The sequence below is a fragment of the Mastigoproctus giganteus genome, chromosome 7 (assembly GCF_048544385.1).
Source record: "Mastigoproctus giganteus isolate SK-2022 chromosome 7, ASM4854438v1, whole genome shotgun sequence".
NCBI lineage: Eukaryota > Metazoa > Arthropoda > Arachnida > Uropygi > Thelyphonidae > Mastigoproctus > Mastigoproctus giganteus.
This window is the reverse complement of record NC_143581.1, coordinates 88,725,312-88,743,214: the sequence shown is the minus strand read 5'-3', so window position 1 is coordinate 88,743,214 and position 17,903 is coordinate 88,725,312. Positions and strand designations below refer to the sequence as shown.

Here is a 17,903-nt window from a genome sequence, read left to right as displayed (position 1 = left end):
AAAAGGTTTTAAGGCTGAAATCATCACACTACGGAAAATTGACTAATCGAACAAGTTAGTGCGTAGCATAATTTTATTTTGTAGTAAATCACCAAAGTAAGTGGCATCGTTTTCGTGATATCTCATATGATAAATGCCTTCACAACGAATTGCCCTGATATTGAACTACCTAGAATATTGACCCCATCTGGTGAGTATGGGCTTGGCACACCCAGGGTCCTGAGCTGGATATCATCACTCTTCTCTTTCTTGGTGATTCCTTTCTGATTCTCTCTCTCTCTCTCTCTCTCTCTCTCTCTCTCTCTCTCTCTCTCTCTCTCTCTCTCTCTCTCTCTCTCAGGGTAACTCTCGAGAATTTTTTTTTTTTTTTGGCTGGTGCAGCGTAAGCCTCAGGCTTCCTTGCACCATATGGCTAATAATAATAATAAATATAATAATAAACTAATAATAAGCTAATAATAATAATAAATATAATAATCATAATAAACAATGCTTCGACACTGGATTCTCAAATAGGCATCCCTTCACCAGTGGATACCACCACCCAGGAATGGTGGTATGGTGGTATCCACCGAGAATAAGTAACTTTAGTCCTCAGTGGTGAAGCATTGCGTATTGAAGGTAGTGCAATATTAGGGCAACTCATGAAGGCATTCACAATATGAGATGTAAAAAATTTTGCCTTTTCATCTACTTCAGTGGTTTACTAAAAAATAAAATTATGCTTGACAATAACTTGTTTGATTACGAAATGTTTATATTGTTTAATATTTTTTAATATTAAAAATAAAGAATTTCTATATTTAAAAAATGTATTAAGTGGGAAAACGTCATTATAATAATACACTGTGTATTCTTTATCACTAACTTTTTATGTGGGAAAACCTTTTACCTGGGAAACTTCTTCCGCTGGAAAATAATACATTACAACATACAGAGTTGAAATTGGGACTTAAGAAACAAAACCTAGTAGAGGGGAAAACTTCTTATGCAGGAATTTCTTATCTGGGTTCTACTGTATTTTTATATTCATTTTATTCTTTATTTTTTGTTTGGTATAGGAGTGATTAGGTTCATAGGAGCAGAATAGCATCTTGCCTTACCTATAACCTTTCAACAGCATAGCATTAATTATTTTGTATGTATTTCATGGTTCAAATGTTTCTTAAATTCAATTTAATATAAAATTGAGATAGTTGGGCAAGAAAGTGACTCATTGGACAAAAAAGTGTGGCCACCAAGACAGTCTCTGACAGCAGGTTCAAAGAACATTAAAGACGATCCACCAGTAGACTTAAACTAAGTATTGTTATCTCCTCTGTATAAAAAGCTGATTTTAATGAAGCAGTTCATCCAAGCCCTGAATAAAGAAAGAATTGTTTCAAGTATCAATTTATTATGGGCAGTGCAGATCTCAACTTGTCTTAACACATTTGGACATATATATACAGGTCAGTCACAAGAGAAGTAGTATATGTATGTTGCGTGTACATGAAATTTGTATCTAAGAAAACAATTTTTACTGTTCTTACCTGACAGGTAAAAATGGTTTGGATTTTTAGAATTAGGACTAAAAGTACACTTAGAAAGACCATAAATTTTGTAAATATCAAAATCTATGCAGACCAGAGTAAGACAGACATTTCTTGCTTCAGTTGTGCTACACTAGTGGCACGGAAGAATTTTAAAAATTAAAAATGAGGCACACCTGCCGAATTGACAGTTTAACATATAAGACTGTAATGTGCATTACATATGTGTGACTGCTACATAAGTTATGCTGTAGTTTAAAGCTATTGCTTCATTTATTTATTCTAAAAGTACAATAGTACTGTAGTACTATTGTACTTCTAAAAGTAAAAGTACAATAGTACAGGCAGTGCAATAGTACTGTAGTATTTGTATAGCTAATACTACTAACATGCATTTGTTTGTTCAGGCAGTGTCTCGGTCGAGAGCGTCTTACTGACTCACATATCATAAAGCAGTTACCACTCTGACGTTACAAATAATGGTTGTGTTGCTCTTAATTTTTGTTGTCTTGTCTTGTTTCAAATTTATCCCACTTATTAATACTGTACAGTATGCCAAAACGAAGTAATACTATGGAGAGTGATATTAATTAACTCCAGGGGCTCGCATCTGGTGAGTATGAGCTTAGCACACCGAGGGTCCTGAGCTGGATATCATCATTCTTCTCTTTCTTGGTGATTCCTTTCTGCTTCTCTCTCTCTCTCTCAGTGTAACTTGGAAATTTTTTTTTGGCTGATGCAGAATAAGCCTCGGGCTTCCTTGCACCATATGGCTAATAATAATAATAAAAAGAAACAGTGAAGAGGAATAATATTGGAAAAAATATGAGATTCATAAGCAAGCATGATCTCATTATTCTTCATCATCATCAGTCGATGATGATAAAGAATAAACATTCTTTAATGTTTGTATGACAGTTTTTTTATAATTATAATTTGCTTGATTTTAAATTATTGTTTAAGCAGAAACTATTGTTTTGTTGACCTTTATTTAACATTACTATGGTCAAATTTCATTGTTGAGAGCGTGACACGCTAAGTACGAATTAACTCGTAAAGTTAAGAACTACCTGTACTTTTAATAGTATTTTTTTTTTTCCTTGTTTTGTTTAATTACATAGTGTTGGCTACAGAAAAATTTATATTCTAAGACCTTTTTTTGTGGGTAAATATTAGTAGAGATTTAGGCATAACACAGGGTGATCAGACATCCCATTTCTGAGTGAGGACACCTCACTCAGAAATGGGATGTCTGGTCACCCTGTGTCTGGAATGAGATTTTTAAAAATTAAAAATGGGGAACACCTGCTAAATTGACAGTGTGTGTGACATGTAAGACTGTAATATGCATTACGGATATGTGACCACTACATAAGCTATTTTGGATATGTACACGTACATGTATCATAGATGACTTCGTTCTTTAACTTACTGCTGTGCATTACAAACCTGTGTACTGGGAGCATGTATTAAATCAGTAAATGTAAAGGATTATTTCCTGTTTTGTAGACAACTGACCAATATCTAATAAAATTGTAAAAATAATGTTACCACTCGTGGTGTGTGTGACCTCTAAATAAAATGACACTTTTGGTGGGGGGGGGTATTTTCCATCTCATATCATCTTTGTCGGGATACAGAACACCTTACTCAGAAATGGGATGTCTGGCCACCCTATGCTACACCTAAATCTTTACTAATCTTTACCCACTAAAAATGGTCCTAGAACATAAATTTTCCTTTAGCCAACATTAAGTAATTGAACAAAACAAGGAAAAAATTACTGTTAAAAAGTACTTTTAGAACATACAAAGGGTACTAGGAAAGTTTTGCAATATGATGCAACAATGAATCACAGGAAGCTGCTTGTTGCTGCATGTTGAGACATGTTCATACGTGCATAGTAGCTGCCGCGCCAAGTCGATGGGCTCAGTTATTCATTAGTAGTGAGAGTGTAAAGTGCTTGCGATGGCATCGTGGTCACGAAATGAGATAAGGACAGTTTTGCGGTATAATTTCGTGCGTGGTTTAACCATAGACCAGTGCTTAGAAGAAATGACTCTTGCACTAGATGATGATTGTCCACATCGTACAACGATATTCAGGTGGTATAGAGAATTCCAAAGGGGAAATTTCACTCTGGAGGATTCTGAGAGGCCGGGAAGGCCACGAACGTCAGTTACGGAGGAAAACGTTACTGCTGTGAGGAAAATGCTTGACGAAAACAGGCGAGTGACCTACCAACAGATAGAGGATACTTTGGGCCTAAATGCACCAGCAATTCGTTCGATTCTGCAAGATCATTTGCACGTGAAGAAACTTTGTTCTCTCTGGGTGCCGCATCAACTGACTGAAGAGCAGATGACACGACGTGTGACTTGGTGCCGGGAGATGTTAAAAAAGTTTGATAAGGGACAATCTCGGTATGTGAACAACATCGTGACAGGTGACGAGACTTGGCTGTACTATTACGATCTGCCGACCAAGGCTCAGAACAAAGTTTGGGTCTTTGATGATGACGACACACCCGTAATTGTCAGAAAATCCCGATCTGTAAAGAAGAAAATGATAGCTGTATTTTTCAAATCGAGTGGAATTGTGGAACGTGTCGTTTTGGACACGCAGAAGACAGTCACAGCTAAGTGGTATACTGAACAATGCCTGCCTAAAGTCATTGGATCTATGAAGAACCTGCGGCCAAAGTCAAGAATGGACACCTGGTACCTCCATCACGATAATGCTGCAGCTCACCGCGCCAAAGCCTGCACCGAATATTTGACCACGACAGGACTGAAACTTCTCGAGCACCCTCCCTACAGTTCAGACCTTGCTCCCTGCGACTTTGCACTGTTCCCGCATGTGAAAATGAAGCTAAAAGGGAGGCGGTTTTCCAGTGATGAGGACCTTCTACGGGCTTGGGACAACGGGTGTGCTTTACTCCCTAGTGAAACTTGGCAGAACTGGTTTAAAGATTGGTTTCGGAGGATGGAGAGGTGTATTGAATGTAGAGGAAATTACTTTGAAAAAATTAAATAAACAAAGCTGTATTGCAAAACTTTCCTAGTACCCTTTGTATAAATGAAGCAATAGCTTTAAAAACTACAGCATTTATTGCATTTCATAATTACATATAATTTTCCTGTTGCATCGTGGCATACATTATTTATTACTTATTCTGATTTCAAAAGATTTGCAAGTTTATAGTTATTGTTTCTGGAAGAATATCTAGAACTATCTTGAATGAACTCATTCAGTCATCTAAATTATATAAAAAAATTTAAAACAGATGTGTCTATAAAGAACAATGAGATAAAAATAACAATTAAAGATGATGAATAATATGTGTTATTTCTGTGAACAAAGATCATCCTGTTAAACTAATTTTAGACTTCCTGCTCTACATATCTACATTGAAGTTATAGACAGGACTCTGAGATACCTGTTACAAACATAACCAGAAAGTTGATTCAGGATCAAATGGAATGAGCTTATCCCTTATAACTGACATTTTCATTTTAACTACCAGACAGGAAGGAACTAAGAAGGAAAGAAATCTGGATAATAGAGCTAGAAAATTAATATTTTATTTTTGTAATAGCACCTTTATATCTTAATTTGTGTCCCAATTTTGGTATTTTCTGTATTGAGTGCTATGCTGTACCAAACTGAACTCAAATATTACAGCTTAATACCATATTATGACTTTATAAGTTTCAAAAATAATAATAATTTTTGTTGTTTCAAAGTCTTTTCTAGAAAAAGAGGAAGAAATTAAAATTGCTGTAGCAAAGGTAGAAATGGAAATGAATGAACAGTTAAGAGAACTGAGGCAAGAGTGTCAAACTAATAGTGACTATAGAAATAAATTTGAGCGGTTAAACAAAGAATTCAAAGGTCAGTATTTCAAATAACTATTTACAGAAAATATTATTTTGTGAAATTATTACTGAAAAGATTATTTTACTGTATTGTCCAGAATATGAAAAGGGTCCTATTTTTTAATCTCGAAATCTGCTGAAAGTGAACATAATAAGAAAATAACCTACAAAACCCAAAGAGCCTGTTACCAAGTTATATTTTGTATAAAAAGGGATTTGTAATTAAATATAAAGCCAATGTTCTTGTACATTTACTACCACGAACCACCCTTTGAAGTTCTTTGATCCATGTCACCAAAGAAATGCCAGCCCTGCAAAACAAATTCCTTCTACCTATTAAGGTAGGCCACGTTACAAGAGCTAATTACTAGGTCTGTACAGTTTAATTTTCAAATATTTATAATTTAGAAAGTATGCTTAAAGACAATACATTCAGTTACATAAAGGCCAGCATAAGTCATAATTACTCCCTTTTGAAATATATTATTATTATTATTATTATAGTTAAAGGTAAAATCAGATTGATGGTACATTGCAGACCAGGAGATTCTGAAGAGTTCAACTAGAGCTTCCACATTAAATGGAATGGGTGAGCAGGTGTTATTTATTTTGTTATGGGCATTCCAGTTTTTCCCTTATTGGTAAGAGCAAGTGGCGGGGAAACTCGCTATTGGATTTCCAAATTTTTAAATCAACTAAATGATTGCTGTTTGTATTAAGCACATTAGAGGAAAGTACTAGGGGCAAGAATATTCTAGATCCGATCATCCTCCACAAACCAGATAGCATCATGGGATTACAATACAGGTATCATCAGGTTCATGGTCTCTATAAACTTGGTAGATAAGAAGGATATGAATGCATATATATCATAATGAAAATATAGCACGTGGAGGATGTCAATATGAATGAATAATGGGCTGGCCAATTTAATAGAGCAGGTAAAGGTAAAGATGGCATGGAAAGTTAGGGCGATGAAAAGTACTGAAGCCTGCAAATAGCAATAAGTTAATCTGTAATTATTATGAGAATTTGATGGAAAAGAGAGCAAAGAACAGGTACAAAGAATTTTTCACTTTTATGAATACCAAAAATAAAAGACATCTGATTCGGCCATTGCATAATGAATCGGAATTGACTTGAATCAGATCATCCCTTAGATAACAGATGCAGGAAAGGCTTAAATCAGCCTTACTTATGAAATGAACTTTGCATCATTCTGTACAGATGAATGACCCTTTGTAGTCAGGAGAAAATGCAAATCAAGCTGAGCAGCATGAAATTAGTGAAATTACAATTACAGAAATTTGTTTATTAGAAAAACTCAGAAAATGATATATCATATACCCGGTAATTTTGAGGAAGGTGTCAAGAGAATGCATTGAGCCATTAAGATAAATTATGATAAATTATTACGATACCATTAAGTTAAATTATTGAGAGAGAGAGAGAGAGAGAGAGAGACTGGTGTTTATAATTTTCTTAAATGACATTGATGAAGGGATGCAGGGTGTGATGTCAAAATCTGCAGATGATATAAAGATCAGTAATGAAATTAATGATTAGCACTTGTTCAGGACAACTTTGATAGACAAGGATGGTCAGAAAAGTGGGCTATGTTTTAATGCAACAAAATGCAAAGGGTACCATTTGGGAAATAGCACAGTACAACTGATACATTTGATGGGATTGAATAAAAATGGTAGAATAAGAAAAGGATTTGGAGTTTACAGTATGGATAGACATGAGGTTCTTGCAGTGTAGTGTATTGTAGTGGTGAGAATAATGGTGTCCCCTCAATGACTTATTGAGGCCTTTTTTTTTTTTTTTTTTTTTTTTGAAAATCCCAAACACGAAAGGTATCAAAACCTACAGTACTTTAGTACCGTGCATGGGTTGAGCAGAAGTATGGGGGGGGGGGATGCCGGAAACTTTGCTCTAGAGACTAAACATGGGTTTCACCACTTTAAGCCTCCAATAAGCAAAGTGGTGGTATTTCACCGGTTGATGAAAGTCATCTACCACCTCTCCACTGTGTTAAGTAGGTTTATAGCAAATTTTGTAAAAGGACAGATTTCTTCAAGGTTCGTCCAAAGATGTGTACCATCACAACCAAGTATTACTGCAAATCATGCAATTCTGTTCTTCAGGAGGGGAGAGGAAGAAAATGTTTTATGCAGGATGGTGCTCCTCGGTACAGTGATCAACCAGGAACTCTATTGCTTCATAAACACATTCAATAACATTCTGTCACTTGGGGAACATTTGGCCACCCTGATCTCCAGTTTATTATCCTTGTGACTTTTGGTTATGGAGATATGTAAAGGGCAAAGTGTCTCAAGGATATATATCCAATCTCTGGCTGATTTAAACAAAAACATCAAGGTGTATCACTAACATTTCTCATGATATACTGTGCTTCCAGTATGCAACAGACACAAAGGGTAACCATACTAAACATCTAGATCTTTGTACATGGCAATTCAACAATGCGTCCAAGAGTACTCTACCAGTTGCACACAGCGCCTCCTATTGCACCCTCCCCTCCAGTAGATGGTTTTTTTTTTGTTTTTTTTTAAATTTTCATTACAAAAGCAGTGGATAATGTCTATTCTAAATTTCGTCTTTCTACTATTAACAGTTTTACAAACAGACAGACGGAGAGACAAAAATTAATTATAACTACCATAGTTTCATGAGATAATACCATTCTCCTCAGTGTTATCCTATTATAATGCACCTAGTTTGTATTACAAAAAAAAAAAAAAAATTTAATACACACATATACAGAATTTAATTAAAAGTTAGAGTATGTGCTGAAAGTGTCCACCATGCTAGTTCAGGTATGCATTGATGCTTTAGTGTGTTTGATGCAACTCAAGCTGTGATGAAGAATATGTTTTTCAATGCAGTTTAATGTTCTGCTTCAGTTTCATTCGGTACAGACCTGTTTGAATATTTATAAATGAATGTCTCTAGGCAATGCAAAAACTATATGGATGCATATAATGTTTCCAAGTATATATACCTATACCTGTAGAAAACCCACATTACATACCATATTAATAAATTCTGTGCTTTTCCTCAAACATGTAGTGAGATATTTTTAGACAAGAAGTTTCATTCCTTAGCAATGAACTGCCTTCTGCCACCTGTCTAAAAATATCTCTCCATATCTGTTAAAATAAGATGCTTTGTTGTTGCACTTACCTCATTATACTGCTGACCAATGGTTACATAATAAATGGATAACTTTGTATAACTTTTAAATTATTCCTTACTTTAAAATAAGCCAGGAAAATATACTTTGTTCTTTTCTTCAAACTTTACAGAATCATGTACTTTATTTTAAAATCATCTTTTTAAATGTTTTTTAATGCAATTATGTTTTCGTTAAGGACTATTCAGAAACAATTTCAAACTATTACTTACCAAACCTGATATCCTATCAAGGCTGTCAAAAAAATACTTGATACATTGTAGAGGCATACAATGCAAGAAAGCAAGCTTATGCAGCATCAGCCAGAAAAAAAAAAAAAAAACCTCCCATTTCACCCACCCCTCTGTTCGTTTCAAATAACTGTCCAGCTCAGCCTTAAATTTATTTAGACTATCAACTTCCACAACAAAAGATGGAAGTCTGTTCCACCAATCAACCACACGCCAGCTAAAGGCATACTTCTGCACATCTATCCTACAGCCGTCTTACCTCAATTTGTTCAGCGCCTCCGTAGCCAGGTGGGCAGGAGCAGCAATGGATAGCACACGCTTCTTAATTACACCGGGGTTTGAGCACCACCAAATACGGAGGATGCGGAAAGGTCAGGAAATGACCACTGCATATCCCCGTAGCAATATGGCCTTAGTTGCTAATGCTCCTAAAAACCAAACAACAAACAATCCTCAATTTGAACCTATGCCCTCTCAGCCAATTATTCTGAGCAAAAGGAAGAATCCCATCAGCATTGAGCATTCTCAAACCATTCAAGGCTTTATACACCTCAATCAGATCACCTCGTAGGTGCTGTCCCCAGACACTTTAATTTGCAAAAATTAAGCCTTTCTTCGTAAGAGCAACCCTTTGTTCCATTCACTAACCTTGTTGCCCTTCCCTGTACTCGTTCCAATAGCTCTACATCCTTCTTAAAATGAGGCCTCCACACCTGAATACAGTACTCAAGGTGTGGCCTGACCATTGCCTTATACAAGGGAATAATCACCTCCTTATCCCTGCTAGAAAAATTCCTGTATATCATTGACAAGACACTATGAGCTACTCTTGCGGACTGTCTGCACTGCTCAGAAAACTTCATATCTACCTCAGGTCCTTTTCATTCTCTACCACCGTCAGTGTAGTACCACAGAGTTGATACATTACTCTGGGGTTACTGCTTCCCATTTGTAGCAGTTTAAATTTGTCAATGCTAAACTTCATTTGCCACCTCTCAGCCCATCTGCTCAATTTTTCTAGATCCTGTTTCAGCAGCGTACTGTCATTAGTGTCCTTAACAACCCTGCCAACTTTGTATTGTCTCGAAACTTGGACATTAAGCTTAATATACCATCATCAGTATCATTTATAAATACAGAAAACAACAATGGACCCAACACTGAACCCTGAGGAACTCTACTAATAACATTAGCCCATGATGAGCAGTGTCCATTGATTACCACTCTCTGTCTTCTCCAACTCAACCATCCCTTTATCCATAGCAGCAATTTGCCTCCAGTGCCACACTGCTCCAATTTGTTCAGCAGTCTTCTGTGTGCAACAGTATCAAAAGCCTTTCTAATATCCAAATATATGATATCAAAGTTATTCCGCATCCAGTTCCTTTGTGACCACATCATAGTATCCAATCAAATTGGTCAGACAAGACTTTCCCTTAACAAAACCATGCTGTGTCCGAGCTATAACTGAAGTCTTGTCTAGATGATCCTGCAGTGCTTCTATAACCAGTGCCTCCATTAATTTTCCTGGAATAGAAGTTAAACTAACAGGTCTATAATTACTTGTGTCACCCTTTGATCCTCCTTTGTGAATTGGGGTCACATTTGCACATCTCCAGTCCATGGGTACCTCCCCTGAGTCCAAAGAAACTCTCATAATTATGGCTAAGGGTTTGCTTACTTTCTTTGCTGCCTCCTTAATTATAACTGGATAGATCCCATCCACCCTAGGTGCCTTTTTTATGTTTATCTTCAACAGTTTCTCCTCCACTTTCCTCTCAGTTATTACAAAATCATCTAGCTCACTGCCAGAGTTTAACTCACCTCTGGCACTTCCCTCCATGAATAGCTCCTCATGGGTGAATGTAGATGCAAAATACTCATTTAGTTTGTTAGCCTCCTGAGCAAGATCATCAACAGTTGAACCTCAATATCCAGTGAACCAATCTGATTCATCCCTTTCCTTCTACAGTTTACATAAGAAATCTTGAACAATATTTCTTAGTTGGTATGAAAAGCCTAGTAGCTTCCAAGATTATTTATTTGAATGGTTCCCAGTTTGAATTTGCTGTTAGGAACATCATCAGTTGGTCCCACCATACAGAATTTCAATACTGTCTCAGACCACCGTAGTCGCCTTTACGAAAGCAAAAACCCTTCTCTCTACATCTGATGGTAGTTACCTCTTTGAGTAAATCCCACTTAAGCACACTGTGATCACTGCCACCTAGTGGTTCCTTTATCTGCAGATTCTTAATGCATGAAGAATCACTACTAATAATCAGATCAAGAGTATTACTCCCTGTAGTTGCCTCCCGAACATGCTGATGTAGAAAACAATCATCCAATAAATCCACAAAAGCCATGCTAGTGTGTGAGTGACCAACCCACAAATTCCAGTCAGTGTCTGGGAAATTAAAATCTTCCATTATAAGACTCTCTGATTTACTGGCCCACTCTATTTCCCTGTACAGTTTCTTATTATACTCATCAGAATCATTAAGCCTATAATACACTCCTACTCTCAATTTTGATCTCCCAATGCTTATGTCACACCAAACTGACTCGATGTCGACTGGCTTTACTTCCTTGGATTTTGTGTGTTTCTTAACTAATAACATAACCCCTCCTCCCTTCCTATTCTTCCTGTACACATTGTACTCCCCAAATTCCAGTTCTGCATTCCTTATATCTGTGTGACACCACGTCTCTAATATCCTAACAGTGTCTGCCTTTGATGTTTTGAGCAATACCTCAAATTCATCAAATTTATTTACCAAACTCCTAGTTGGTGTACATGCAAGTATACATGCACCTGTTCCTATTCTTAGCTACCCTAACACAACCCATGTGTTTACTTGTACCGCAATGACTTATAGCAGTCTCTGAAATACCCTGAATTTTGTTTTCCAGGCTGCTGCTCATTCCAATAGAAGCAGTGCAAGAATCACTTTCACCTCTGCCAGTGGCTACTGTTGAAAAAATTCTACCCCTTGAGTCTTGCACAATCTTTCCAAGGCCGAATTGATCGATAAGTCTCTCATCATTTACTCCCTCCTATCGTGTCTGGGCAGAATTGCAGACACTTTCAAATTCAACCCTAATTCACAGCTTTTTTCTAACAGTGACCTGTACTTGTTAAGTGATTCCGCCAGTCTTTAATATCATTAGTGCCAATGTGTACACCAATATCACCTTTTGTGCCCTTAAAAGATGATATCCGCTCTACAACATCATCAACCTTTGCCCGTGGCAGACATACCCTGGTCCTGTTCCAACTATCCTTTTTACATTGCATGTTCCCTGTTTCCCTGACAATAGAATCACCAACAACTACTAGTTTCTGTGGAACCAGCGCATTCTGCCTTGGGGGTTGCCGCTGTGTTGCGTGATGATCAAGTGCAAGCTCTGGTGTAGATGTGGGCAGCTGAGAGCTTGATGGGGCCCCTCAATTTAGATTCTTTGAGGATCTAAATTGAGGGCATCAACCCTGTCCTTCAAGCTCTCATAGTGACATCCTCTGTTAGAAATCCTGATTATTGCAAAGGTAGGTACTAATTCTGGGAACTGAAAGAAGCAAGTTCAGTGGTCCCTGAGGTTTGTCACATTCTTCTAGATGATTCTTTGAGGATCTAAATTGAGGGCATCAACCCTGTCCTTCAAGCTCTCATAGTGACATCCTCTGTTAGAAATCCTGATTATTGCAAAGGTAGGTACTAATTCTGGGAACTGAAAGAAGCAAGTTCCTGAGGTTTGTCACATTCTTCTAGATAGGGTTTGAGTGAGTGAGTGAGTGAGTGAGTGGAGTGGAGTTTGTTCGTTCGTTGGTGCGTGCCAGTAGAGCAATATTTGGATGCCACTGTTTATCTGGAAATTGTTTCCAATCAGGAAATCACATTTGATCCATCTACAAATAGGTTTTTCTAACAGAATAATTCACTATGTCATAAGGACAGAACAGGACAAATCCAGAAACATGAGAGTGAATTCAGCCCACTGCAGTGGGCTTCCCTAGTTAAAGATCTCAATCTAGTTGAGTGCCTATGAGATGAGGTGGAACAACTGCTGCAGAGTAGAAATCCACGATCTTAACTTGCTGTAGCTATGGGAAGCATTGAGTCAACATGGACCAGTGTCAGCCCTTCAGTGAGTTGTGCATGACGATTACAAGTGTTCTCGTTGGTAAGGTAAGGTAAGGTAAGCAGCTGCAGCCTTTATCAATCCACTGCAGGATGGAAGCTTCCTCAACAATTCATGTTTAGAGGAAATGGACCATAATCTGCCACACTGGTCCAGGATGGATTGCCAGATCGACCGTATTTAGCAGTCAGGGGATTGAACCCCAGTCCACTCAGAGAGTGTGCTACTACACTCCTGCTCATGACCACTTGGCTATGGAGGGCAACCTACTCACTATTAGGTAAGTGTTCCTAATAAAGTGGCCATTCATTGTAAAATTAGCTTGCTAGTTACAGAATAAAGTGGAGTATACATATGATCATATTTTTTTTAAACCAGAAAAAAATATATTAATATAGGAGTATCTTCAAAAAGGCCTCTAAGGTTGGGAGAGTAATACATATCCAGAATTTAAAACAAATACACCAACCGTTTGACTATAATGGTTTAATACTGAAAATTATAAAATGTACCAAACGATACTACACTGTAAAATAATATATGCAAAAAACTGATTTACAAAATAAAATATACGATAAAAATTTTGCGATAAAACATTGACCGAAGCTTTCGGAGGCTTCCGCGCCTCCTTTCTCAACAACAATGATGTTTAAGCAATGATGTTTTTGACCGGGAGAATAAATTCTGGGACCGTAAGCGGCTGGAGAGTTTATGGATAGGCTCGTCTGAGAACAATAGTATGAATAGGGACAGGGGTGTTCGATTTCACCCCCTACTGGAAGCCGTGGTCCTGGCAAAAGACGAGCATTTTATATTTCCACACTCCCGAGCCGTTTCCGGTTCTGGATCATATGGAAGAAATATTGAGCATGCGCCTGATCAACCACTTGTGCTGTGAGCCTGTTACTTAAGGATGTGTTGCTTAAACATCATTGTTGTTGAGAAAGGAGGCAGAAGCCTCCGAAAGCTTCAGTCAATGTTTTATCACTTTTAATTTTATTGTATTTTAAATATTTTATTTATATTTTATTGTATTTTAAATATTTTATTTATATTTTATTGTATTTTAAATATTTTATTTATATTTTATTGTATATTAAAATTTTTATCGTATATTTTATTTTGTAAATCAGTTTTTTGCATATATTATTTTACAGTGTAGTATCGTTTGATACATTTTATAATTTTCAGTATTAAACCATTATAGTCAAACGGTTGGTGTATTTGTTTTAAATTCTGGATATTAATATAGGAGCTTTTAAAATTTAAACCAGTGGTGGTGCTGGGTTATTTCATGGCTCAGCAGTAACATTATCTTCCACAGTACCAGAAAAATCATAAAGAAATATTGATAAGATATATTGATAAATATAAATGTTATTTCAGTAGACCTGATTTTTAACCCAAAATTTGCTTGTACTGAATAAACTAATCTGTTGATTAGATAATATACAATATAAAAAACAAGTTTTATAAAAGATCTTTCTTATATTATTCTTCTAGATGCCATCCGAAATTTTGAGAATAAAATATCTGCCCAAAATGAAGAAATAAGAAGTCTGAGAGAGCAAATTCATAACAAAGAGCAAGAGATGCAAAAAATTCAAGAAGATGAAGCACAAAGAGCAGCTGTCTTACATTCTGCCTTTGTGACATATTTGGGAAGCATAAAATCCCTAAGTCCAGGTGGTTTAAAATCAAAGACATCTTCAAGTTAATGCTTGCTTTATGTAAAGGTTAAACTTTTTTTTTTTTTTTTTTTTTTAGTTGTATGCCTTATTGAGATTTAAGTATTCCTCCTCTGTAAGGCTTCGGCTGTTTTGGAGTAATAATAAAAAAATAATAAATAAATAAAAAAGTTGAAAGGCAAGGAATTTATTTTAATTATAGAAGCAAAAATTACAGCAGATTGAAAAACATATACACGACTATGCATTCTTGCTACAACTTCTTTGGAATTTATAAATTAAAAAAAAAAAAAAAAAAAAAAGAAAGAAAGAAAGATATATAACAAAGCCAAGCATTACAAGCTTTTTGTAATGGGTGGATGCATGCATCAGAATCAGTAATCAGTTGAAAGCCTTGGAATTATGATCACAGATATCATAATGGCGCTATTAAGGTGAAAGTAATAGCAGTGGAAGTGGCAAATGTTGCAAGAAAGCAAGCTTATATAGACATCAACAAAAACACACACACACTTCACCCATCCTTACCCTCCAAGATTTTGTCTAGTTCTTCCTTCAATTTATTCAAACCGTCCACTTCCATAACAACAGATGGAAGCCTGTTCCAACAATTAACCAACTGCTGACTAAAGGCAAACTTCTGCACACCTATCCTGCAACCATCCTTAACTTAAATTTATGCCTCCTCATGTGTGTGTGTAGTCTGAGCAAGAGGAAGAATGCCATTCACTTCTGGACACTAGGCACAGCCAGCAGGTGCCTAGTGTCCAGAAGCTGCAATATGCAAAACTGAAGCCTTTCTTGGAAAGTGCACCCTTTTGTTCTCTTCATCAATCTGGTTGCCCTACTTTGCACCCCATTCCAGCAGATATACACCCTAACTGAAGTGAGGCCTCCAGACTGTATGCAATACTCAAGATGTGGCCTGACCATGGCCTTGTACAAAGGGATGATCACTTCCTTATCCCTGCTAGCAACATTTCTTTGTATCATTGACAAAACCCCAATGAGCTGTCCTAGCAGCTTGTGTGCACTGCTCAGAGAATTTCATATTTGACTGCACAATTACCCTGAGGTCTTTCTCATTATCCACTACCCTGAGTGTAGTATCACACAGTTGATAAGTTACTCTGGGATTACTGCTAACCATATGCAGTACCTTACATTTGTCAACTTTAAACTTAAACTTCCATTTCTCAGCCCATTAACCCAATTTTCTTAGATCTTGTTGGAGTAGCTCATCCTGATTACCGTCGTTAACCACTTTGTATCATCTGCAGACTTTGACATATACCTTCATCAGTGTCATTAATAAATATTGAAAAACAACAGTGGGCCCAGCAGTGAACCTTGGGGGATTCCACTAATAATATTAGTCCATGAAGAGCAGTACCACTGATAAACACTCTGTCTTCTTCTTCTTCCACTTAACCATCCCTTTATCCATAGCAGTAACTTGCCTTTAATGCCACATTGCTCCAGTTTATATAGCAGTCTTTTTTTATGTGCAACAGTATCAAAAGCCTTCCTGAAATCCAAGTATATGATATCAAAAATATTTTTGATGTGAAAAGATCTTTGGCAGACCTACTAAATTTTTCGGACCAAAGTAAAACCAATTGGTGACGGAAATGATGCTAATGACATCACATCCTAAACTCACTCACTAATGTTGATTTGGTAGAGTAAATAGCATAAAACGTTACATCGTTCATAGTAAATATTTCGACCTGAAGTAAAACCGATTGGTAACGAAAATGCGAGACAGAAATTAGTACATCACTTCCTGGATGACACTGATTCAGTCACTAACAATTCTGTAGAGTGTGGTAGTGGGCATGAGCATAAAACATTACATCGTTCATGCTAAATATTTCGGACTGAAGTAAAATTGATTGGTAACGAAAATGTGATGGAAATGATGCAAATGACATCACCTCCTAAATGACACTAACTCAGTCACTAACGTTGATTCGGTAAAGTAGTAAGCATGACCATAAAAGGTTAAATCATTCATTACTGTTCGATTTTAAAAATTTAAATGGTTTTATTTTTTGTCGGAGATGTTTTCACGTAAAATAAAACATCCTTCATGCATACAGGGTTTTTTTTTTTTGTTTTTTTTTTTTTTTTTTTTTTGCATCCAGTTCCTTGTTCACTGCATCACAGCAACCTGTCAGATTAGTTAGACCTTAACAAATCTGTGCTGTGACTGCAGCTGTTTATTATATTCATCACAGTCATTTGGCCTATAGCAAATTCCTATTCTCACTTTAGTTTTCTCAGTACTTATTTCACACCAAACTGACTGAACATTGTGCTGGCCACCCACATTATCTACTTCAATCACCATATTAAAATTGTGTGTTGCTTATGTCTGAGTGGCACTATGTTTCTGATATCCCCATGTCTGCATTTGTTGACTTAACAAATACTTCAAATTCATCAAATTTTGTTTACTATACTCTTAGCATTGGTGTACAAGCAAGTATACATGCATTCTTTTAGTAACCATACATGTTTTCTTTTAGTAACCATAACACAACTCATGTATTTGCTTGTCTCATCATTATCCACAACAAGTCTTATAATTTCCAGCACCTTATTTTTCAGGATGCTGCATGTCCCAATTGAAGAAGTGCAAGAATTACTTTCACCTCTGCTTGTGGCTGCTATTAATCTATTAGTCTCTGTAGTCTCCAGGCTAGCAGTTTTCTAACCCACTTAACACTGCCTCAATAAATAGAGAGAACTGTCAAAGTACTAGAATATCAAATAAAGAAGCCAGGAAAATTTTATTATGATGCACAGAAGGCAAACAATGAAAAGGCATTTCTTGATATAAATCTGAAGGCAGTATACCTACTATAAACAGAAATAAATTTTTGAGGAATTTGATCAATGATATCAAGTCAAGATCATTTGCAATCAATACACTTTCAAAAAAAAAAAAAAAAAAAAAAAAAAAAATGAAACCAAGCAGTCACAATTTTCTGAGAGTAATGATCTGTCAATGGATATCATTTTTTTTATTTGAAAAAATTAAATTAAGCAATGGCCAGAACAATTTGGTTAAGTTTAAATGTGAATGAATACATTTGGCTGTTGAGTCACTGAGTTCTGGATTTTGTGGTGTTGGTAGGGCTTTCTTTTCTAAATTCAACCTTAATAAATAATTCTGTTATAGTAACAGGATGCATGCTGAAGAGACTACT

The 17,903-nt window shown here is 36.3% G+C and overlaps 1 protein-coding gene across 1 annotated transcript in view; it reads left to right on the top strand.

Moving 5' to 3' along the window:
- The window catches only part of LOC150083055 (leucine-rich repeat-containing protein 45-like), a 151,345-nt gene extending 136,627 nt beyond the window's left edge, over nt 1–14,718 (top strand). Inside the window, exons 9-10 of the mRNA XM_090378377.1 lie at nt 5,279–5,426; nt 14,504–14,718. Of these exons, the coding sequence (XP_090234503.1) occupies nt 5,279–5,426; nt 14,504–14,718 (363 nt within the window). The remainder of the gene's footprint in view (nt 1–5,278; nt 5,427–14,503) is intronic.
- Nucleotides 14,719–17,903: the final 3,185 nt, after the last annotated feature.